Here is a 26209-nt window from a genome sequence, read left to right as displayed (position 1 = left end):
CCAAACTCAAAGCCAGATTTATAGTCTCTGCAGAGGTGGACTGTCTTATCCGGCTTCATTAAGGGGACCACCAGCGCCGCCCAATCTGCAAAGCGCACAGGTCTAATGATGTCCATGCTCTCCAAACGACAAAGTTCGGTCTCGACTTTCTCCACGATAGCGTAGGGAACCGGGCAGACACAAAAATATCGGGGTTGGGCTGCTGGGCCCACCTGAACCTTGGCCACGGCCCTTTTAATGGTATCCAAGCCAGGCTGAAAAAACTTGAGAATTTGCTCAGTATCGTAAACAGACTACTAGGTCCCACTTGCAGGATATGTTGCCAATCCAACTGCAGTTGGTGTGGCTAATCATCACCCAACAAGCCAGGGCCACTTCCTTGCACAACAATGAGGGGAAGGTGAACTGATTGACGTCCATGAACTACCGATAAAGGTGGACCCCACAATATTTGGTCGTTCTCCCCCCTATAAGTAGCCAAACGAGTCGCCATGTCAGCCAAAGTCAAAGTACTCACACCTCGTTTAATAAGATCAAAGGTGTCCTGCACCACCACAGAAACGGCAGCTCCCGTATATAACTTCATTCGGAGCAAATGGCCATTCATCTGTAATAGAACATGAATAGGGGCCACACGTGGTGCTGCTAAACTATTCAGCGCCTCATCCTCGGTCTTTTATCGGTCATCCAGATGTAAGGCCCAGCCCTGGGTATGGTCTATCTCTACCAGGGCGCCTGGAGCGCTGGCCGTCCTGCTTCCTGCAAGTACGCATAGACGGGCGCCCACACGTCATACGCGGGACAAAATCGCCTTCAACTGAGTTTGATGATGTCATACGTTGCGGCGGCCGGGTCTTCCACTAGAGGCCGGTGTTGCTGCGCCATTTGGTCCAGGCCGCAGGGATACTACGTGAGGGGCAACACCCAAAGCGTACATCTCCATCCCTTATATCCTAGACGCCACGTTCCACACCTTCTCGGGATAAGGAGATCTGCAGTACCTGCTGAAAGATCGGAGATTTCGCCCTAAAGCTTTTTCTGCATTTCCATATTATTTATACTGCAGACCAAACGAGCGCGGAGCATATCTGATAAAGCAGTTGCATATTTCAAAACTCGGCTTTCATGCATAGTCGTGATACTATCTCGGTGACGGACTCACCGGGGGACCTCTTTGCCGTATTAAATCAATATCTTTGAACGATCACTAACGGGGTCAGGTTAAAGTGTTGCACCACAAGCATCATGAGCTGGTCAAACGATTGCTTATCTGGCCCCGCCGTGTACCATGCCCGCGTATTCCATCTCCACACCGTAAGTTACCTTTTTGGTGCTACTCTTCGTTATCGTCTTGTTATGGATTTATGGAATATCTTTGGTCCTTGTTTTATTTGTCAATATTTTTTCATGCCCTCTTTGATTTCCTAATTTCCTTTTTTAATTTCATTGCCATACTTTCTATACTCCACTCGGCTTTCAGTAGCTCTTGGCATCTGACACACACATCCTATTTTTGTCCTTTTGTTCTCGAAGCTCTTTGACATGTATAGGGTGTCTAGATTTGGGAGTCCCACCCTCTATTTTGTGGCAACATGTTTGTTTTGAACCCTCTATCTATTTCTTGAATTCTTTCCACTGCTCTGGCACTTATTTACCTTCCAAGTAGCTATTTCCAGTCCACTTCTGCCAAATCACATTTGAGTTTAGTAAAATTGGCATTTCCCTGATTCCAAACTTTTATTCCTTATCTATCTTTTTAAAAAATATATATTTTATTAACATTTTTCACACAATTTTTCCGTTTTTACAACTCAACAAGGGATTATACATTAACTGGTAAATAACATTATTTAAATAATATAGTGAACTAACAACAAAAACTAAAAAGAAAAACAAATAGCAAAAACACAGAATAGTGCTCCCCCTCCCCCCCCCCCCCCCCTAGGTTGCTGCTGCTGTCATTTCTATCTTTTCATTATCGTTCCGCGGGATAGTCAAGGAACGGTTGCCACCGCCTGGAGAACCCCTGAGCCGATCCTCTCAACGCAAATTTTATTCGTTCCAATCTTATGAACCCTGCCATGTCGTTTATCCAGGCCTCCACGCCTGGGGGTTTCGCTTCCTTCCACATGAGTAGAATCCTACGCCGGGCTACTAGGGACGCAAAGGCCAAAATATCGGCCTCTTTCGCCTCCTGCACTCCCGGCTCTTCTGCAACCCCAAATATAGCTAACCGCCAGCCTGGCTTGACCCGGACATTCACCACCTTTGAAATTACCCTTGCCACACCCCCCGGAACTCATACAGTGCCGGACACGACCAGAACATGTGTGTGTGGTTCGCCGAGCTTCCCGAGCACCTCCCACGCCTGTCCTCCACCCCGAAAAACCTGCTCAGTCTTGCTCCCGTCATATGTGCTCTATGTAGAACCTTAAATTGAATCAGGCTAAGCCTGGCACACGAGGACGAGGAATTTACCCTACTTAGGGCATCCGCCCATAGCCCCTCCTCAATCTCTTCCCCCAGCTCTTCTTCCCATTTTCCCTTCAGCTCCACTATCATCGCCTCCCCCTCGTCCCTCATCTCCCGGTATATTTCGGACACTTTGCCCTCTCCGATCCATGCCCCAGAAATCACTCTATCTTGGATCCCCTGCGTCGGGAGCTGCGGAAATTCCCTCACCCGTTGCCTCGCCAATGCCCTCACTTGCATATAACCGGAAGGCGTTCCCCGGGGGCAACTTATATTTTTCTTCTAGCGCTCCCAGACTTGCAAACGTCCCGTCTATAAACAGGTCCCTCAGCTTCCTAATTCCTGCTCGGTGCCAACACTGGAACCCTCCATCCATTCTCCCTGGGACAAACCTGTGGTTATTCCTTATCGGGGACCACACCGAGGCACCCGTCACTCCCCTGTGTCGCCTCCACTGCCCCCAGACCCTCAAGGTTGCCACCAAACCTTTTCGGGGAGAATGGCAGCGGTGCCGTCACCAGCGCTTTTAGGCTCGTTCCCTTGCAGGACGCCATCTCCAGCTTCTTCCACGCTGCTCCCTCTTCCTCCCTCATCCACTTACAGACCATCGACACATTGGCGGCCCAATAGTAGTCGCTCAAACTCGGCAGCGCCAGTCCCCCTCTGTCCCGACTGTGCTGCAGGAACCCCCTCTTTACTCTTGGGGTCTTTCCTGCCCACACAAAGCTCGTAATGCTCCTGTCTATTTTTAAAAAAAAGGCCTTTGTGATCAGAATGGGGAGGCACTGAAACACGAAAAGAAACCTCGGGAGGACCACCATTTTAACTGCCTGCACTCTGCCCGCCAGCGACAGCGGCACCATATCCCACCTCTTAAAGTCCTCCTCCATCTGCTCCACCAATCGCGTCAGGTTAAGTATATGCAGGGTTCCCCAGTTCCTGGCCACCTGGATCCCCAGGTATCGGAAGTTCCTTTCCACTCTCCTCAGCGGCAGAGCATCTATCCCCCTTCCCTGTTCCCCGGGGTGCATTACAAAAAGCTCGCTCTTCCCCATATTTAGTTTGTATCCCGAGAACTCTCCAAACTCCCTAAGTATCTGCATTACTTCTGGCATCCCCTCTACCGGGTCCGCAACGTATAGCAGTAGATCATCTGCGTAGAGCGACACTCGGTGCTCCTCTCCCCCTCTCAGCACCCCCCTCCACTTCTTCGAATCCCTCAGCGCTATGGCCAGTGGTTCAATTGCCAACGCGAACAGTAACGGGGACAGGGGACACCCTTGTCTTGTACCCCTATGTAGCCGAAAATACCCCGATCTTTGCTGGTTTGTGACTACGCTTGCCACCGGGGCCCCATATAAGAGTCTGACCCATCTAATACACCCCTCACCTGAACCCAAGCCTCTTCAGTACCTCCCACAGATAGTCCCACTCCACCCTATCGAATGCCTTCTCTGCATCCATCTCCGCCACTATCTCTGCCTCCCCCTCCGGTGGGGGTGTCATCATCACCCCCAGCAACCTTCGTACATTAACATTCAGTTGTCTCCCCATTACAAACCCTGTCTGATCGTCATGCACCACCCCTGGGACGCAATCCTCTATCCTTGTCGCCATCACTTTTGCCAGCAGTTTGGCATCTACATTTAGGAGTGAGATAGGCCTGTATGACCCGCATTGCAGCGGGTCTTTATCCCGTTTCAGGATTAGCGATATCGTCGCCTCCGACATTGTCGGGGGTAGCATCCCCCTTTCCTTAGCCTCATTAAAGGTTCTCGCCAAGAGCGGGGCCAACAGATCCATATACTTCCTGTAGAATTCCACCGGAAACCCGTCTGGTCCCGGGGCCTTCCCTGCCTGCATGTTCCCCAGTCCTTTAATCACCTCATCCACCTCGATTGGCGCCCCCAGACCTGCCACCTCCTGCCCCTTCACCTTCGGGAACCTTAGCTGGTCCAGAAAGTGTAACATTCCTTCTTTTCCCCCCGGGGGTTGGGACTTATATAGCCTCTCATAAAAGGCCTTGAACACCTCATAGAACAATGAACGATACAGCGCAATACAGGCCCTTCGGCCCACGATGTTGCACCGAAACAAAAGCCATCTAACCTACACTATGCCATTATCACCTCGTTCACTTTCCCTGCTCTCTGCTCCATATTTCCCGTTTCGTCCCTAACTCCCCTGATCTCTCTCGCCGCCATCCTCTTCCGAAGTTGGTGGGCCAACTGCCGGCTCGCCTTTTCCCCATACTCATATTGCATCCCCTGTGCCTTCCTCCACTGTGCCTCTGCCTTTCCCGTGGTCAGCAGGTCAAACTCCGTCTGTAGTCTTCGTCTTTCTCTGTATAGCCCTTCGTCTGGGGCCTCCGCATATTTTTTATCCACCCTCAAAATTTCCCCCACTAATCTCTCTCTTTCTTTGCCCTCTTGTTTCCCCTTGTGGGCTCTGATGGAGATCAGCTCTCCTCTAACCACCGCCTTCAGCGCTTCCCATACTACCCCCACCTGAACCTCCCCATCGTCATTGACCTCCAGGTATCGCTCAATACACCCCCTCACCCTTCCGCAGACCCCCTCGTCCGCCAGTAGTCCCATATCTAGTCGCCAGAGTGGGCGCTGCTCCCTTTCCTCTCCTAGTTCCAAATCCACCCAATGCGGGGCGTGGTCTGAAACGGCTATGGCCGAGTACAATGTTCCTGCCACTTTCGGGATCAGTGCCCTTCCCAAAACGAAAAAGCCTATCCGGGAGTATACCTTATGGACGTGGGAGAAGAAAGAGAACTCTTTAGCCATCGGACTGGCGAATCTCCACGGATCCACTCCCCCCATTTGTTCCATAAATCCCTTAAGCACCTTGGCCATCTGGACCGGTCTAGCCCTGGATCCAGCACTGTGTTAAAATCCCACCCCCCCCCCATTACCAAATTTCCCACCTCCAGGTCCGGGATACGTCCCAGCATTCGCTTCATGAATCCCGCGTCATCCCGGTTCGGGGCATATACATTCACCAGCACAACCGCCTCTCCCTGCAGTCTGCCACTCGCCATCACATATCTGCCCCCACTGTCCACCACTATATTCTTAGCCTCGAATGATACACGTTTCCCCACCAATATTGCCACCCCTCTGTTTTTCGCGTCCAACCCTGAGTGGAATACCTGTCCCACCCATCCTTTTCTTAATCTAACCTGATCCGCCACCTTCAGGTGCGTCTCCTGGAGCATGACTACGTCCACCTTCAGTCTCTTTAAGTGCGCAAACACCCGTGCCCTCTTAATCGGCCCATTTAAGCCTCTCACATTCCACGTGATCAGCTGGATTGAGGACCATTCACCCCCCCCCCCCTCGTCGACTAGCCATCCCCTTTTTTAGGCCATCTCCTCATCCAGGTCCCGCGCACCCGTCTGTCCCCCAGGCAGCGCCTTCCTGCCCCGATCACCTCATCTCTTACCAGCTCCCCCTTCCACTCAGCAGCAGCAACCCAGTTAATCCCCCCCCCCCCCCCCCCCCGCTAGATCCCCCTCTAGCTTGGTTACTCCCCCTATATTGCTTCTGGAAGTCAGCTAACTCTGGCTGACCTCGGCTTCCCCCGTTCACTCTTTGACCTCCCTGCGTGTGGGGCTCCCTTCCTTCCTGCGCCTGTTTTCCCACTATAATTTCCATAGCGCGGGAAAATACCCGCGCTTTCCTCTCGGCCCCGCCCCCTATGGCACAGTTCCCTCATTCCCCTTCCCTGTCCCTTTTTTCCACCGGCGCCCACATTTCTTCGTGTCCCCCCCATCGGGGGGAGAGAAATTCCCCGTCCAACATTGCTGTACAATAGCCCTCCTCTTTCCCCACTTTACATTTCTGTACCACCACCTCGCTGCTTCTCTCCAAACATCAAACTCTCAAATCTAGTCCAGTTTCTCTTCTTGGATGAATGTCCATGTCTCATCCGCTGTCTCGAAGTAGTGGTGCTTGCCCTGATGCGTGACCCACAATCGCGCCGGCTGCAGCATTCCAAATTTTATTTTCTTTCTATGGAGCACCGCCTTGGCACGGTTAAAGCTCGCCCTCCTTCTCGCCACCTCCACACTCCAGTCCTGATATACACGTATCACCGCATTCTCCCATTTGCTACTCCGTGCCTTCTTGGCCCAGCTCAGGACCATCTCTCTGTCCATGTAGTGATGGAACTTCACCACTATTGCTCTTGGTGTTTCACCTGCCTTTGGTCTTCTCATGAGGACCCGGTACGCTCCCTCCACTTCCAGGGGGCCCGTTGGGGCCACAGCTCCCATTAGCGTGTGGAGCATCGTGCTCACATAAGCCCCAACATCAGCTCCCTCTGCTCCTTCGGGGAGACCTAGAATCCGTAGGTTTTTCCTCCTCGAGCTGTTCTCCAGGGCTTCCAGCCTTTCTATGCACCTCTTGTGTAGTGCCTCGTGTCTCTCCGTTTTTACCACCAGGCCCTGTATCTCATCTTCATTCTCGGCTGCCTTTGCCTTCACTCCACGGAGCTCCATCGCCTGGACCTTTTGTGTTTCCTTCAGTCCCTCGATTGCCAGTAGCATCGGCGCCAGCACCTCTTTCTTGAGCTCTTCCACACATCGTCGGAGAAACTCCTGCTGGTCCGGGCCCCATACCATCTGGGCTCCATCCGCCGCCATCTTGCTTCTCCCTTCTCTTCTCTGCCGCTGCTCCAAAGGATCCTTCGCAATCTGGCCACTACCGCCGCTCCTTTCCATACACAGCCGGGGGGACTCCTTCCTTCGTCACCCCACACTGGGTTAGGTCGAAAAAAAATTCCGTTGGGGCTCCCGATAAGAGTCCAAAAGTCCGTTAGAACGGGAGCTGCCGAAACGTGCGGCTTAGCAGTGCATCACCGCAACCGGAAGTTCCTTATCTATCTTTATCCTTTCCCATAACAATTCCAACTCTGAGTGAATTTTTAAAAAAATGTTTTTATTGTGTTTTGCACATGACATAAATACAGATATGTACACAATAAAATAAGACACAAAGGAAGTAGGAAACACGTAACAGGTGAGATCACCCCCTTTCCTCTATTTTTCTCCCCTTTTACATGACAAAAGAACAGGTTGGAGGGGGGCACACAGGTGGTGCCCCTGATGCTATTTATATTTATCGGTGCAGTTGCCTTGGCCATTGTTCGTTGTTTCTTCCCGTTTTTTCGTACTCTCTCTCGCTTGCTGTGGTTGTTGTGGCCATTGGTCTTCCCCTGTACCCCGCCCCCCCCTTCCTGGTTTGTGTTCCCATATCTTTTCCCCCTTCTGGCTCCCCTCCATTGATCCCCCCGCTCTCTGCTACCCCCCCCCTTTCCTTCCTGCTGTGTTTGGCTACCTCTTCCCCCCCCCCCCCCCCCCCCCCCCCCCCACTGGTCTTCCCTCACTTTCCACTCTTCTATCTTGTCCTGGCTTCTTATGCCGGGCTCCTGGCTACTTATTTAATTATGTGTTGGCCACAAACAGGTCCCGGAACAGTCGGGTGAATGGCTCCCATGTTTTGAGGAAGCCATTTTCCGACCCACAGATGTCGAATTAAATTCTCTCCATTTGGAGAAATTCCGATAGGTCGGACAGCCAGCTGAGCACGATTCTACGCCGTGCGATCAGGGAGGCAAGGGAGTCCGCCCTCCTCCCCATGAAGAAATCTGGCTGGTCTGATACCCTGAAGACCGCCACTTTTGGACATGGCTCCATCCTCATCCCCACCACTTTGCACATTGCCTCAAAGAAGGCTGTCCAGTAACCTGCAAGTCTGGGGCAAGACCAGAACACTGTCCGTAGCACTGTTCACATCTGTCCTCCACCTCCGGGAAGAACCTGCTCATTCGGGTTCTTGATAAAGTGGGCTCCATGTCCACCTTTAGTTGCGTTAGGTTGAGCCTTGTGCATGTGGAGGTAGAGTTGACCCTGTGCGGTGCTTCACTCCAGAATCCCCACCCTATTTCGAACCCCAAGTCTTCCTCCCATTTCCTCCTCGTCGTGTCCAATTCGGTGTCGGCTGTCTCTATCAGCCTTTCGTACATGTCACTACAGTTCCCTCTGCCTAGGATGTCTGCATCCAGTAGTTCTTCTAGCAGTGTCTGTCGTGGTGGCCGCGGGTATGTCCTTGTCTCCTTCTACAGGAGGTTTTTCAAGTGCATGTACCTGAGTTTGTTGCCCTTTTGCCAGCTGGAATCTCTCCGGCAGAGGGCCCAGAGGGAGGTCCCCATGCAGGAGGCCTCCTCCATGCACACTCACTCTGCTTCTGGCTCCTTTATCCATCCCATCACTCTTTCTGCTGGGATAGTATTGTAGGTTTGGGAGGGCTAGCCTTCCCCTGGATTTTGTTTTCTGTAGGATCTTCTTTGGGACCTAGCATTCCCCCGCCCCCCTCGAATCCGGCTCCGAGCCGAAACCGCTCTAGTATCTCTGAGATACTTCCATTCGACCCTGTCGAAGGCCTTTTATGCGTCCAGGGAGACGATCACCTCACATGTTCTCTCCCCAGATGGGGTCACGATCATGTTCAACAGGCGCCTGATGTGCGATGTTAGCTGTCCACCTTTGACTAAGCCCGTTTGATCCTCATGTATGCAGCTCTCCAGCCTTTTGGCTGGATCATGGCCAATATTTTGGCGTCTGCATTTAGTAGTGCGATGGGCCTGTATGACCCGCACTCCGTTGGGTCTTTGTCTTTCTTGGGTATTAGCGAGATTGAGGCTTGTACTTGCGTAGGTGGCAGTGTGCCCCTCGCCAGTGAGCCTCTGAACGTCTCCTGCCTGTGCTGTCGCGAATGTTTTGTAGAAGTCCGCCGGGAACCAGTCTGGTCTCGGCGCTTTCCCCGCCTGCATGGAACTAATTCTCCCCATGATCTCACCCAGTTCTAGCGGTGCTTCCAAGCCCCGTATTCTGTCCTCCCCCACAGCTGGCATGTCCAGTCTGTCGAGGAACTGTTTCATCCCTGAGTCTCCTGCTGGGGGCTCTGAGGTGTACAATCCTCAGTAAAAGGTCTTGAATGTTTTGTTAACCTTGTCTGGGTCTGTTTCTAGTGTGCCTATGTTATCCCTAATTTGCACGATCTCTCTAGTGGCTGCCTGCTTTTTCAGCTGGTGTTGGCTTTGTCTCTGTAACCGTATACAGTCACCCGTGCCTGGTGGAGTTGATGCACCGCTTTCCTCGTGGAGAGCAGGTCAAAGTCCATTTGTAACTTTTTCCTCTTCACCAGGAGCTCTACGGCCAGGGCCTCGGAGTATTTACAGTCTACTTCCAATATGGAGTCGACCAGTTGCTGCCTAGCTGCGTCTCCTCTCTGTCTCTTCGAGCTTTAAAGGCTTTAATTTCCCCTGTAATCACGGCCTTTAGCGCCTCTCAGAACGTGGAGGATGAGACCTCCCCGTTTTGGTTGTTTTTTGTATACTCCTCTCTGGCCCGTGATACTCTCACTAAAGGCCTTGTCGGCCAGTAGAGCAGTGTCCAACCACCATGTGGGGCGTTGGGCACTGCCTGTCTCCAACCTCACATTCATATAATGTGGAGTGTGGTTGGAGATTACGATTGCGGAATATTCCGCCTAGAAGCACAGATTTCCCCACTACAAAGAAGTCAATCCTCGAGTATATGTTGTGTACTGGGGAGAAGAAGGAGAACTCCTTCTCCCCTGGGTGGGTGAGCCTCCAAGGGTCCACCGCCCCCATCTGCTCCATAAAGCGACCAAGTTCCTTCGTCATGTTCGAGGTCTTCCCCGTTTTGGGGTTCGACCCGTCTGTCTGTGGGAAACTCTAACTGCTCTCTACCATTAAAATGCACTTTTATTGATGCCGGTTCCATCTACCCAGCTTCATTCCCTAAAGCCCAGAACTTCCCCTTTTAGCATATTATCCTTTTGCACAACTGTCATTGTTTATTTAACCAATATTACAACAACTTCACTTCCTGTAATCTCCCACTAATTTTTTATTCTTGTGTCTATCCCATCTGAAAACCCTGTAACCAGGAATGTTAATCTGCTATTCCTATCCCTTAAGCCATGTTTCTGTAATAAACAATGGTATTGTAGTTAACACTTAACCTGTTGCTAATTGTATCTCTCATCTTTTGACCAATTCAGGACTTACTTTCCCCTCAATATCCTTCTCTTTTGCATATACTAAAGCAAAATACTTATTCAATTTTGCTGGCACTATCTGCTCTTCCTCGACCAACTCGCATTTCTATAACTTATAAAGTCAAAAACTCAGTTCTGCTTCTTAGGCACCCCCCTGCCCTTTTAATTTTCCTCCATGCATCAGCTACCTTTCAAGGTAAGATTGTATTGGCATCCTTCCATTAGCTTGTTTGGCTTCACGACCCACCACTTATTCTTTACAGACCTCATGTGGATACCTCAGCTCCATGTTCAGGTTACCAGCAGATACCTAACTGCCTTCCCACAGCTTTCCAAACAAATTCTGTTGACCGCTTCTGCCACAAGGTTCTATGACATTGTACATTATTCCTCTAGCTGCAGCTAGAGCAAATCTTCCAGCATCTTTTCTTTTCCCTCACGAAACCCATACTGAGAGAGAGCCCCACCCACATCCATGCAGTGAGCCATGAAGTTTGCATTTTCTCTGCTTGAGGGGCAGACTTAACTGACTATCATCTCCTGTTAGCTCTCTTAAACTGGAGAGATGCAGTTTGTGCCAAAAGTAAGCTCCAACTGCCTCTGTCTGTCTCGAGCTGTTCACTTCTGTTAGCAAGTTCACACACAAATTAATTAAAATATCCCTCTATCATTGTGGCGATGTAACATGATTTGGGATGGTTCAAACACTTGAGTATTTTATCTTCAAAAAAATTATTTGATTCTGCAACTTATATGAATAATTTCTATCTCTAATGAAGTTGTACGACCCTCTTCCGCAGAACTGATTCAGAGTTGTTAGTTTATAGCTTATTTCATGGAGATACCCTTGTTTCACCAGGAGGTGTAGAAATGGATCACCTGTTTAAGTATTTTATCCCTTTCAGCTCTGACCTTGTAAGATAAACCTACGCTGGCTTCTTTTATTTTCCTTTATGTTAGGTTTGTTTACCAGCTTCTTAACCAGGCTATTTCATTCATAACGCTTTTGATCTCTTACCTAAAAGATATGTTCCTGAAACTAAAAGTTAGATTCCAAAACACATGAATTATGAACTAGATATTCACAACAAAAATATTATTGAATCTGCTTCCACCACCTTTTCAGGAAACGCATTCCCGATCATAACTTTCTGTATAAATGTTTTTTTTCTTCATTCCTGTCCATTTTTGCCGATTATCTTGAATCCGTACCCTCTGGTTGTCAATTCTCCTGCCAGTAAAAACAGGCTCCAGACTTACTCTGCTGGTGCGACAGCATCTGTGAAGCGAGAAACAGTGTTAACATTTCAAGTCGAGTCTAACTCTTTTTCAGAACGTCATATTCAACTCAAAATGTTTCTCTCTCCATAGATGCTGCCAGACCTACTGTGTTTTTCCAGCACATTCAGTTTTTATTTCAGATTTCCAACATTCCCAGTATTTTGTTTTCTTTGATCAACGAAGAACCATAGAATACCTACAGTGCAGAAGGAGGCCATTCAGCCCATCGAGTCTGCACCAATCCTCTGACAGAGCACCCTGCCCAAACCCCGTAACCTAACCTAGGGGCAATTTAGCACAGCCAATCCAGCTAACCCGAACCTCTTTGGACTGTGGGAGGAAACCGCAGCACCCGGAGGGAACCGATGCAGACACAGGGAGAATGTGCAAACTCCGCACAGTCACCCAAGGTAAGAATTGAACCTGGGCCCCTGGCGCTGTGAGGCAGCAGTGCTAACCACTGATTTACTCTACCTGAACCTTTCATAACTCCAGCTAGAAGCTGTTTGTTCTCTGTCCATTGCGATCAGTTTTGTTTATGGTATATGTCTACATGTTGGGTCATATTGTAGCCATTTGACTACGGAGTTTTAAGACCCAGTGAATCCAACGCTCATTCTTGTGTTCAAATCAAGGACTTTGGGGCCCATTGGTACTTTGTACGCAATCAAGGTTATTGAAAGAAGAACCTCCTGTCAGTGTTATTGTACAATTGGCTGTCTGTGTAGGCGGGCAGTGACTTTGCAGTTCTTTGTTCTTCTAGAAGATGTATGTTGCCACAGTGAGTATCCTCCTAATAGTTTGAAATCTCTAATCGGAGTAATCTCTATTTTCTCCTGACAGCCTTACAGTAGATTGGTCAGACATGACTTGGTCCTATGTTTAAAAAGCAATTAAATCTTATTGTTGTGACAGGAATGGAAGACTTCCAGTTGTTACACAGGAGGCAGAACCAGAATCCACATCTGTACCAGATGTGCTGGGAAGTATCCTAGCTGGGCAGGATGCCTTACTGATGGACAGTTCCGATGTTGTGATCAATAGGGATGGAACACTGAAGCCTAAAGATCGAGGTATTCTCTAAAATAAACCATCGAATTGTTTATCTAAAATCTATAGTTAACTTCTGTTTGTGGAAGATTGCTATTTCCTTTCATGATCTTTCTAGTGCATGCTAGTTATCTGGTTTATTGCTTCAATTGCCCTACTGAGATGATTTACATAAATCGCCAACCAGATTTAATTTAAGAATATAAGAACCAGGAGGAGCATGAGTAGGAGCATAAGGCCATTCAGCCTTAAAGCCCGCTCCGCTATTCAATGAGATCATAGCTGATCTTCTATTTCAACACCATTTTCCAACACTATACCCGTACCTCTTGATGTTCTTAATATGTACAAATTTATCGATCTCCGTCGTAAACATGCTCTACGACTGAGCCTCCACAGTCCTCTGGGGCAGAGAATTCCAAAGATTCAGCGCCCTCTGAGTGAAGAAATTCGTCATTGTTTCAGTTCTAAATGGCCTGACGATTATTCTGAGACTGTTCCCCTGTTTCTGACGCGCCCCCCCCCCCCCCCCCCCCCCGCCAAAGAAAATATCCTTCCTGCATTTATCCTCATTATCTTGAACAGCTCTATGAAATCTCAGGTCAATTACTCTAAGGAGAACAACCCTAGCTTTTCCAATCTCCTGTTATCATCCTAATAAACCTCTACACCCCCTCCAAGGACTTGACATCCTTCTAAAGTGTGGTGTCCAAAAGGCAATTCATTTGCAGGTATGTAATGTATTAATTTTAATATTTCCTTTTCTGCTATTGCATCAGGACAACCTGCACAGTCAACATCAAGTAGCAGCAGAACTGGTGAGATTTCTGGTAGAAGTTCAACGACAAGTGCTTGCATCTCAGGGAACTCTGTAAGCATCTTGACAGAGGATGAGGAAACTGCTGGTCTCACTACTACTGCGAGACAGTTCTTGAGTACATTGCCATCTACATCTGGTTTAACATCTAAGCCAAGGCAACAAACAGCACCAAGCAATCTGAGACCTGCCTTTTCGGGAACATTTACTCCGATGCCTGAAATATCTGTTGGCCCCAGGCCAGGCGAATCTGTTTCTTTGCTCAATACACAACGGATGGGAGCATTTAGTAAAAGTGCTGGGGACAGTCAGAAGAGCACCAGTGGCTTTACACCTTTCAAATGGTTAAATAGTGCCTCCAATTTGCATTTCAAAATCAATATGGGCACACTGAACAGAATTCCACTTAAGCCCCCTGTTAGGAGGCTTGATATCTCAGAATTTCCCAGGATACCAAAGATCAAGAACCAGACTGGCAGCCTAGGGGTGCAAACTGGTAACAAACAAAACAATGGCATATCTCGAGCCTGTATAAACAGACTCGCAGGCAATGAACAGAATAACCAGGCTACAAAACCTATGGAATTGGGAAGTAGTGAAAAGAATAGTGAGAGAGCTGTCCAGCAGAGGCATCAATCTTCTACCACCACCGGATCGGCTGGCTGTTCCAGTACCTTCGAAGAAAAACTACGAGGACAAGACTTAATATCCAGCACGCCTGGACAGAGTTGTAAAAAAGTGATAAGTAACATTGGTCATTTGATGAGGTTACCCAAGTTGGATGCCTACGACCCATTTGAACCCACAGATGATGAAGTTCAGCATTGCATCAAAAAAGACAAGAATGCTTCACAATTGAAATTCGCTGTAAAAAAAGAAATAGATGAGATATATGATCCTTTTGAACCTACTGGCTCTGACCCGTCATCATCTAGTTCCAGTCCTGATAGGAATGGGTCAAGATCTGAGGGTGAGTCCCCAGTGCCCAGTCCTGGTGATGATATTTCTGAAGATGACGAAGACACAACTAATACTTTAAATCATTACTTTAATACTGATACTGCACATATGTCCTGCACACAGCAGACAGTGCCTTTTAAAATCAAATTTGAACCTCTGACAATAAATAAACCAACTGACAGTCCTGATCGTTGTAAATCTTTGTTCCCTGAGGCAGAAGTTATCAATGAATCGCAGGATGATATTGGCGATGAGGATATGAAATTGGGTTTAGAATCTGATGTGACGAATTGGGACGATACATTCACAAATGAAACATATTGCAGCTTTAGAACAACATCTAAAGACAAACCCAAGCCTGAACGGCAGACAGTAAATACAGTTAGTGATGTTATTATTTCTTGTGTATACTCAGATGAGGGTACTTTGCGAACTGTCAACAAGATTAGTTGTGTGAGAACTGATGCAGATACTTCATCAGAAAATGAACTAAGGAAAATAGTGAGTAAAAAGCTCCACACCAAATCAAAGGTTCCCTCGAGGTCACGATCGAGATCAAGTTCTCACAGCCACTCCAAATGCAAGAGCTCAGTATCTGAAGAGCATAAAGCTTACAGGTCAAGGTCAAGATCAAAAGAACGGAAGAAGTTGAGGTCACGCTCGAGAGAACGACGGAGATCAAAATCTAGGTCAAGATCTCATTCCAGCAGCTCTGAGAAGTTCAAAAGACGAAAACCTAAACTGGATAGGAGCAAGGAAAAAAGAAGGCGACGTTCCAGATCAAGATCTCGAGAAAGGAGGTCGGCCAGTTCTTCCTCTGGTGCATCTGCAGACAGTCACAGGAGAAGAAAGAAATTTTCAGGGTCAAGGGACCACAAAGGCTCCTCTAGACACTCTTGGAGCAGTGAGAAAGGAAAAAGAAAGCAGTACCGACGAGAGCAAAGCCGGGAACAGTATGAAAGGGAACAGTATGAAAGGGAACAGTATGAAAGGGAACAGTATGAAAGGGAACAGTACAATAGGGAACAGTATGATAGGGAACAGTATGATAGACGGAGCAAAAGATCGACCTCCTGGTCCAGGGAGAGAAGACGTTCGAGATCATGGTCTAGATCCAGAGATAAGAAAAAAGTATGGCCTAGATCTAGGGAGAAAATAAGGTCTTGGTCCAGATCTAGTTCTAGAGAAAGAAGATCATGGTCCAGATCTAGTTCCCGTGACAAGCGTAGATCCCGAACAAGGTCAAGTTCCAGAGAGAAGAGAAAATCAGCCAGATCTAGGGAAAAGAGAAGATCAAGGACTCGTTCTAGATCCAGGGAAAGGAGAAAACCCAGAACTCTATCAAGAACTCGTTCGAGATCGAAAGACCATAGCAGATCAAGATCAAGAGATAGGTGCCAGCAATCAAAATGGCAATACCCAGAGGTAGACAGGAAGCAAATTTTCTTTCAAGAGAAAGTAAAATTTGATGAGAAGGATGAAGAGCAAAAGAAAGTTTCAGCATGCAGAGATTATGAGCCTTTGGAGATGGAAGCCTCTGTAAAGGAACTGCTTATTTCTTGTGATGCTCAAAGCTTGCAGGAAAGTAACTTTATACCGGTTATTCAGAGTCTACCCCGTTCAGTAGCCATTGACGAGGAATCAATACCATTCTTTGACGAAGTACAGGAAGAACTTATTGAGCAAAGCAAGGACTCCAGCTGTAATAGTGAGAATTTAGGAGAAAATATTATTGATGCTTTTGTTGAATTTGGCCACGTTTGGGAAAGTAATGACGCCAGCACAAACCAGGCTGAAATAGTAATGAGTCCCAATATTGTGGAGTGTATCCGTATCAAAAGTCCTTGCTACCAAGACCCTGCTGTTTCAACTGAGGTTTCTATTCCTCTAATATGCCTGGACAAACAGGAGGAGATCCCACTCTTGTCAGAAAATGAAGAAGCAATCTTGACACCTGAAGCTGAACTTTTTGACGAACATTTGTCAGTGGAATCTGACACACATTTACCTCTAACTGAGAATTCCACCACTGCTGATTCAATGGTACCTGCAGAAGATCAAGATGAATCTATGGACATGCGTACAGTTGAGGAACAACAAAGCGCCAGCACTCAGGTGAATGAGGTAGTGGCTTTACCTAAGAACGAGCACCCAGAGAGCTGTTCAACGGGTACAAACTCCAAGAAGGATGAACTAAACCATGAGACTGAGTCAGCTGACCTTGGTTCAGGCAATGTAAATAAGGAAGAAGAAACACAGAGTGATGTGATTGGAAATGACTTGTCGGAGAGAAAGCTAGAATCGATGAAAACAGAGAACAATATGGAGTATGAGGAAATTCCCCTCCTCGAATTGACAGACCCTGTGAAAGTCAAGACTGAACCTGAAACTGCTTTACAAAGCACAGTGGTGAAAACCAAACCCCTCGTGAAGAGAGTGACTTGGAACCTGGAGACAGAGGAGAAGGATGAGACTCCCTCTGGGAGGCCTGCTAGTGAGTATAATTACTTTTTGTATTGTACCCTTTGAATTCTGGTTGTACAGACAAATTGCAGATTGTCTCCCTTTAGGCAGTGGTATGGGCCAGGGTTTAGAGAACACCAAAGTGTACCTTGGAATTCACCTGACCCACAACTTTTAATAGATTTCGGTTATGGGGAGCACAATGGCCCACTCTACAGGTGTGATGCAACAGAGATCTAAAGTACTTTTAAAACAAAACAATGTTTATTCTATGAATCCAGTTAACATTTTATAAACACACAATAAGCATCTTAGCAACTATCAACTCAAATACTCCCCCCAAAGAATACAGTACTCTATAAGTAACCCTTAATCTTTCCTAGCAACATCCATAAAACAAATATCCCCTTTTTAAAAAAAAAAAATAGCAGGTTTTAAATTCTCTACTGCGAGCAGTTATCACTTTTAAATTAGCAAGTGATCTGAAAATATTTTTTACATGCAGAGAGATCAAAATTACACCTCGTTTGGCTGGATGCAGCTCCAACTTTGAAAATGAAACGAAACACACATTGTAGCTGCTGGCTCAAAAACGAAAGTAAAACAGACAGGCAGACCAGCTCCACCTACACTCTGACATCACTGCAGCTACTTGATAAACACCCATTTCTTAAAGGTACATCCACTACAGCTATTTGATAAACATCCATTTCTTAAAGATACTCTCACATGAAGCAGTTTGCATTGAAGGCCAAGATTCAATGAAATGTTGCAGGATTTCATGTGAACACTATTCTGTTAGCAGGACATGCAATATTGAGAAGGATTGCAGTGTTTACTTTGAGGTGTGTTCTTCACCAATGCAGCTTTATGGAGTTACAATTTTTTTTTTTGCCAGTTTCACTAACTCCTTTTTGCTAGTTTGCCAGCATGAGTTTGTATTCCATTCAGAAACGCTGCCACAGGTTTTGAGGGACATCGAAATGTCAGTGTTCACTGTCATCACGTCTTTGAATCTGACTGCAACAGTCTGCAAGTGCAGATTAATGTGAAATTCCTGACGTTGCAGTCAGTCAATCACTTCTCTGCCACATGCTGCATTGTGGACATAGATGGAAAAAGAATGAGGGGGGGAGAAATTTGAATTTTCTCTTCTAAATTGCTCTGCCTGAAAGAGAATTATATAAATACTTGAAGGAGAAATAATTGCATGACTGGGGTAAGAGCAAGGAATTGCAATGAATTGGATAGCTCTTTCAAAGAGCCAGAAAGGGTAGGATGGGCAGAATTGCCGCATTCAATGCTATTCATTTCTAAGTTACCTCAGCCTGTAGATCTGTTTTGCTTTTAGCTGGGAGCTCAGCACATCAGTCTTGACAGACAAGGCTGAAGCATCTGTAACCTTTCACCAGAAGTACCGACTCGATGGTCCACCTCGGCCTCCTCCTCAGGTCCCCAGTATCACAGGTGCCAGTCTTCAGCTGTTTTGATTCACTCCATTTGATATCAAGAAAGGGTTGAAGGCACTGGACACAGCAAAGGCTTTGGATAGTAACAACATTCCGGCTGCAGTCCTGAAGACTTGTGTTCCAGAACTAGCTTCACCCCTAGCTAAGCTGTTCTAGTATAGTTACAATACTTGCATCTCTCTGACAATGTGAAAAATTGTCCATCATCAAATAGATGGAAGGTGTTGTCGATAACGCTATAAAACGGCACTTACACGGCAATAATTTACTCAGCGATACGCAGGTAGAATTCTGTCAGGGCCAATCGGCTTCTGACCTCATTGCAACCATGTCCAAATTTGGCCAAATAGGCTGAACCCGAGGTGAGATGAGAGTGACTGCCCTTAACATCAAGGCAGCATTTGACTGAATGTGGTGTGAAGGATTCCCTAGCAAAAGTGAAGTTAATGGGAATAGAGGGCGGGAAAGCTCTCCACTAGTTGGAGTCATACCTAGCACAAAGGAAGGTGGTTATACTTGTTGGAGACCAGTCAGCTCAGCCCCGGTACATTACTACAGGAATTCCTCAGGGTTATGTCCTAGACGCAATCATCCTCAACTGCTTCATCAATGACCTTCCCTCCATCATAAGATCAGGAATAGAGATGTTTGCTGATGATTTCACAATGTTTAGCACCATTCAAAACTCCTTAGACAATTGTTATGATCTGGCAGGTAGTAAGTGCTGTGCAAATGAAATCCCCAAAATAGAAAAGTGACAAGTGATCACAACTATTTTCTATTTGTCTTTTACCACAAGAAAATGTGTACTGAAGCCAGGAGCCACAAATTCTTTTAACAATTCTTTTGAGAAACAAAAAATCTTAGCACACAAGATTGTACTTACACAATTAAACATTAGTCTTATGGAACATGCCCCAATAAGATTATTTCTTGTTTAGTCTCACAAATAAACACTCCTTTAGGCAATTGTCATTATAGATATTCAATCTATGAAATTTCACAAGGTACAACCTACTGTTGTTGTAGGGGAGGTATTTCTCTGGACTTCTCGCTCGCTCTCCTACTCGCCTGTGCAAATTCAAGACTTTAAACCAAAATTCTGTTCTCTGGAACAACCAGACACTTCTCTGAATTGCTGGAGACTGCTCACTTATCATCTTTTCCCAGCACAGAGCACATTCCAGAACTCTCAACTGGCCACACCTCAAAACGGCTTCCAAACTCTCATGAAATGTTTTTTCTCCTTCATCTTTTCCCATTGTCCTTATCCTTCTTTCCAAGGATACAACAATCTTTTGTGTTCTCCTTATGGCCATCACTTCAGGTAAAATAAAATTAATATCTTTGCCTTATTTATGCGTGACCTTTTTCTAAATTGTAAACTCTTCTTACCTCCCTTTGAAATGCAACAGCTCAAAATCCAAATCCTCACTTATCTTGAATGCAAAACTCTACCATGTTGCATTTACCTGTAGAGCGTCTAGGTCTGCCCTATTCACTTCAAATCCCTGCCTTTCACACCTAGCCCCTTTGATGTCCTCAACTTTGTAGGCACTTTAGACCCTGGCTTAATTAAATTAGTCCCACTCACACACACACTTACACACACAGCTCCCACAATCTTGCTATACAGGCTACCATGGCAAACCCCAGAAATATTAAAAAATAACATTTACTTCACGTAATGAAGCAGGCTGTGTCCATATGCAGCAAGACCTGGACAACATTCAGGCTTGAGCTCATGGGTGACAACATAGGAACATGGAACTTAGGAGTGGGAATAGGCCATTTGGCCCTTTAAGCCTGCTTCACCATTCAATGAGTTCATGTCTGATCTCGTTGTAGTCTCAGCTCCACTTTCCTATCTGTCCCCTGTAACTCTTGACTCCTTTGAAAAATAAAAATCTAACCAACTCAGCATTGAATAAATTTAAAGACCCAGCCTCCACTAACTTCTGGGAAGAGGGATGCAAGGTAGCGCAGTGGTTAGGACTGCTGCCTCACTGCACCAAGGACCTAGGTTTAATCCTGGCCCTGGGTCACCGGCAATGTGCAATTTCCACATTCACCCTCCCAACCCAAAGAAGTGCAGGGTAGGTGGATTGGCCATGCTAAATTGCCCCTTAATTAGACATTTTTTTAAAAACTTTGGGGAAGAGAATTCTCCACCCTAATGACTCTCTGAGGGAAAAACATTATCCTCATATCTGCCTTAAAAGGGAACCTCTTATTCTTAAACTTTGTCTCCAAGTCTAGTTTCCCCAACCAGAGAAAACATCCTCCTGGTATCCATTCTTTCCAGGCCGCTCAAAAACCTGGTTGTTGCAATAAAATCATCTTTCATTCTTCTAAATTCCAATAGCTGTAGACCTAATCTGTTCGATCTTTCTTCATAAGATAAGCTCTTCATACTAGAAATGGGTCAGTTGTGTTGCACATGTGCCAGGCAATGACCATCTCCAACAATCGAGATCTAATCATCACCCCATGACATTCAATGGCTTTCCCATCTCCAAATTCCCCACCAACAACATCCAGGGGGTTTCTATTGACCAGAAACTTAAATGGATTGGCCAAATACATACTGTGGTTGCAAGAGCAGGTAAGTGTCTGGAAATTCTGCAGCGAGTAGTTTGCCTCTGACTTTCAAAGCCTGTCCACCATCTACAAGGCACAAATCAGGGGTATGATGGACTATTCCCCACTTGTCTGGATAAGTACAGCTCCCAACAACACTGAAAAATGTCAACACCATCCAGGACAAAACAGCACACTCGGCCGCATCCCATCCACCAGCTTAAACATTCACTCCCTCTATAACCTATACACAGTAGCAGCAGTGTGCACTGCAGAAACTCCACGCCACCGGGGTGGTGGCATGGCTGGGGAATCTGTACGAATTTCTCAGTTTGGAGAAAATCAAATTTGCCGTAAGGGGGTCAGAGGAGGGCTTCAAGGTATGGTGGAGGCCATTCATGGCTATATTTGAAGAGCTGTTTGTCACTGGGGGTGGGGGGATTAAAAGCAGAAAAATTTACGAACTGTGTACTTTGATTGGCTAGTAAGCTTGTGTTATTTTGTTGAGGAATAAAAATATCTTTTTTTTAAAAAAAGGTAATCCCACAGTTTGCTCCATTAATCTGACTCGTGATCGCTCTTAGTGCAAAGAAGAATTTCCTGATATCAGTCTCCAAAGTGCCCTTCTCTAGTTTAAACCTATTTCGACCTCTCTCTTAAAGTCATGCCTCATCATCTATCTCTTGGCTAAGTTTGTGGTCACCTGACCTAATATCTCTTTCATAATATTAAATACTAGACATACTCAGGAGGCTAGGCAGCATCAACTCTGATCAAAGGACGGTGCCCTGAATCATTAATTCTGTTTCTCTCGCGACCAGATGCTGTGTGATCTGCTGAGAGCTTTTTGTTTTTATTTCATATTTTTGGAATCTGTAGCCAATCCACCTATCCTGCACATCTTTGGGTTGTGGGGGTGAAACCCATGCAGACACGGGGAGAATGTGCAAACTCCACACAGACAGTGACCCAGGGCCGGTATCGAACCCGGGTCATCAGCGCCATAGACAGCAGTGCTAACCACTGTGCCGCCCACAGTCAGTATATCTGCTAGAGCTTTGATTAAGGTGTTGTAAAAGTGAGGTGATCATTGATTTTGGAGGTGCAGTATTCTGCAAATACATTTGAGAATCATTTACTTGTTATCTAATGGAATATTGTTTATGTTTAAAAGACAACTGGGATGTAGATATTTTTTTGAGGGGTAGGTGATTGGTCCTGACTAAACAGATCATGGGACATCTTGTGGGAGGAGACAGAAGAATGTCTTCTGTTTTGGGTACAGATTAAGGGGAGGAGCCAGGTCTGTCTGAAAAAGTCAGTTCTTCCTAGGATTTTAATCTGAACAGAAGTGTTTTCTCTCCCCAAAGATCCTGCAGAGAGAAAAGCAAGTTAAAAAAAACCTGGTTGTTAACTTTATTCATGAGTAATATTTGAACTATATTGGTTTTCTTAATTGGGATATAGTGTCAGATTTTGGAAGTAAGTTAAAGTTTCTTCTTCCACTTAAGAACTGTTGGTAACTGTTAACTAAAGCTATTTCGCTGATAATGTGGATAATTCTGTGTTTAAATTTAAGTTTGTTTTAACATAAAAGATACCTATTGGTCAGTGTTATCACTCTGTGGTGCAGTAACCTTTCATCACAGTTTTAAAAGTTGCAAATAGTTGGATTCTTGCCCGGGATCCTAACAGTTTGAGTCAAAATCTTGTCTGCCAATAGCCCTGTGAAATGCCTTGGATCATTTTTGCAACATTAAAGAAACTATATACGTGCACAAAAACGCAGCTCTGAAGAAGTCATATGGACTCAAAACGTTAACTATAGTTCTCTCACCACAGATGTTGCCAGACCTCTTGTGTTTTTCCAGCATTTTCTGTTTTTGTTGTTTACATGCATGTTGTGTCTCTTGATTCTAATGCAATATTGTAGGTTTCTTTTTCTATGCCCTTAACAACCGTATATCCCTCTTTAAAATTATCTTGCTGAAGAACCCTCCCCTTTCCAGTCTTTATAGCGCAGTCTCTCCAGTTTTTTTCTCAATGGCTCAGACTTCTGACACTGAAAATCAGACTCGTGGCTTCTCTGTACTGTCCCCATTAATGGAATATCTCCTTTATTTCCTGGTGGCCAGTGCTCCAGCTCTTGTGGTCTAATGTGAGCTCTGTACAGTCTCATCATTACCTCTTCTGACATATGTTCCACCATTCTGGCTGTAGTTCGGTATCCTGTTAATTGCTGCTCCACACTGGTTAACATGCTTGGTGCTTAATTTACTGTGACTGGCAGAGCTCTTACAGCTCCATTCACAGCGCACGAGTGATTCACTCTCTTACTTTGTTCACCCCATGTGTAGTGTTTTGCCTTTCTCTGCATTACGTTTCATCACCTAACCTCTGCTCACTTTATATACTTTATTCAACTCATTCTGTAATTTCAGAGCTGCCTCATTCGATCCCTCCGCCCCTCCTAATCTGGCATTATCTGAATATATCCTCCCATAGTCCAAAGATGTGCAGGTTAGGTGGATTGGCCATGCTAAGCTTCCCCTTGATGTCCAGGGTTGTGCAGGCTGGGTTACGGGGATAGGGTGTGGTAGGCAGGGGAGTGGAACTGGGTAGAGTGCTCTTTCGGAGAGTCGGTGCAGACTCAATGGGACAAATGGCCTGCTTTTTACTGTAGGGATTCTATGATTCTATTATATGTTAGCTTGGGAGGGTAAAATGTTAATTAAGATCTCATGCCTATTTAAACCTGAAGCATATTATCACATTAAGCATTGTATTGATGCTATTCGGATCAGATTTAAAGCTGTCCTCTGTGTTTGTTTACAGGGACTCCATTCTCCTTCAGGGCGCACAGATTTAACAAAGAAGGCATCTGGAAAGTTCCAGAAACAAGTCCACCGCCAAATCAGGTGCCGATGTTCCAGCCTCCAGCAGCAAATTTTATGATTCCTCCTCCAATTTTTCCTGGTCTATTTCCACCTCAGGTTAGTGACGGCTCTCAATCTTGCAGATAGTTGTCTGGCATATTTCTGCTTCTCCAGTGATTATAGTGGTTAAGGATTCATGCCAAATGCAAACTTTTTAATTCCTTTCTAGATCAATTGCACTTGTCAAATTCATTTAAGCTAGATAAATTAAATGTAGGAACCTGCATATAATCCCTCGAACATGTTCTACTGGTCAGTGAAATCATGCCTTATCTGTGTCTTCCATACAACCCTCTTGACTCCATGTCTTAAATACCCGGGGCTAGCAAAAACCTATTGATTCCATAACAGTTGCAATGCAGGAGTGTTGAATTGCAATTTTATTGTAATATATTGTCAGTCTGCTTTAAGTAATACAAGTGAGATAAGCTATTTAATCTGTCATAGCGAATAATTAGGTCTCCAGTGAGCAATGTCACAGAAAATATAAGTGGATTCCCCATGAATATCTGGCAGTAGGGGCATTAACCAAAGGACACAGTTTTAAGATAGTTGGCAAATGACTCAAGGGGAAATGAGAACTTTTTATGTCAATGAGTTGTTGTGAACTAGAATTTAATGGTAGTAAAAACAAATTTAATAGTGACTTTCAAAAAGGAATAGGATAAACATTTAAGAAGGATAAGGAAATGGGACTAATCTATAATTCTTAAAGCTCTGCCACAGGCCCATTGGACTGAATGGCCTCCTTCTGAGCATCATTCTATAATTGAAACAAAAACACAAGTTGAACTGACTGAAAACAGCACTTTCCCAATCTGTGACCTCTCCGAAAGGCAGCAAGTGATTGGGAACACCATCACCTCCAAGTCTTGACTTGGAACTATATCGCTGTTCTTTCACTGTTGCTGGGTTAAAAATCTGGAACTCTCTTCCTAACAGCACTGTGGGTGGACCTATAACCCAGGACCTGCAGCAGTTTAAGACTTTGGCTCGTCAGCACCTTCTCAAAGGCAATTAGGGATGGGCAATAAATGCTGGATTAGCCAGCAATACCCTCATTCCACAAATGAATAAAACTATGTGACCAGTAAAGTTCACAACATGCATAAGGTTATGCCAAGCCAACATCACAATTGTGTTGCTAATTTTAGGAAGTGAGTGGCTGGACAATCGCCGCCATACTTTAAATAGAGCAAATGGTTTTGAGAACTCCGCTTCACTGGTATACTTTCTCTTCCATTTGCTGCATTTTAGTACATCCCCTGCCTCTGAGCCACTCAGCTCACCACACTAGACTTATTCTCAGACCCATGTCCGTTGTTCTTCAACTGGCCACTAGGCAGTGTGTGAGATTGAAGGGTTGACTTAATCCTTTGACCGACTTCAGGTTTGAATGAAATTAAAATTAAAATCGCTTATTGTCACGAGTAGGCTTCAATTAAGTTACTGTGAAAAGCCCCTAGTCGCCACATTCCGGTGCCTGTTCGGGGAGGCTGGTACAGGAATTGAACCGTGCTGCTGGCTTGTCTTGGTCTGCTTTAAAAGCCAGCGATTAGCCCAGTGAGCTAAACCAGCCCCTGTTTTATTATCAGAAGGGACTAAAGTCAGAAGTGGCCTTGTCAGAAGATTATTTTATTCCTTTAGATTTGAACCCAGTTGTAATTAAAATGTATACATGGAAGGGTGCTGTGAATGATTACATCAACTTCTCACCTTGGGGAATTTTATTAGGGCTCCAAGAATGATCTTTTCATCGTTAATTGTATGAGGTTTTAATTTTTTAATGTTGCAGAGTAGAACCTTTCCTGTTTTAGGTCCTCAGTGGTGATATAAAGCCCCCCCCCCCCCCTCCCCCCATGTATGGTGTTGCAACGATGCAGTGTAAAGGTTGTTCTAGCACTCGCATCACTACTGCACCTTTTTTTTTTCAGTTTTCCACTCCTGAACATTATGTGACTTCTCTAAGTAAGACAGCCAGTTAGTTGTGTGAGTTGGGTGCCCATCCCCATTCGGAGCTGAATTAAGAATGTTCCAAGCTCTTTTTGCATAAGACAGGAGATAGTCATCCGATCAGGCTGGGCA

General features: G+C 45.8%; 1 protein-coding gene across 3 annotated transcripts in view; it reads left to right on the top strand.

Annotated features, from left to right (window-relative positions):
- The window catches only part of phrf1 (PHD and ring finger domains 1), a 202877-nt gene that overhangs the window by 156421 nt on the left and 20247 nt on the right, over positions 1–26209 (top strand). For all 3 annotated transcript variants that reach the window (XM_072466131.1, XM_072466132.1, XM_072466133.1), the window contains exons 13-15: positions 12765–12922; positions 13679–17170; positions 24024–24181. In XM_072466131.1, coding sequence (XP_072322232.1) covers positions 12765–12922; positions 13679–17170; positions 24024–24181 — 3808 coding nt within the window. The remainder of the gene's footprint in view (positions 1–12764; positions 12923–13678; positions 17171–24023; positions 24182–26209) is intronic.

This window comes from Scyliorhinus torazame, chromosome 10 (assembly GCF_047496885.1).
Source record: "Scyliorhinus torazame isolate Kashiwa2021f chromosome 10, sScyTor2.1, whole genome shotgun sequence".
Taxonomy (NCBI): Eukaryota; Metazoa; Chordata; class Chondrichthyes; order Carcharhiniformes; family Scyliorhinidae; genus Scyliorhinus; species Scyliorhinus torazame.
This window is presented reverse-complemented; position numbering and strand designations above follow the sequence as displayed.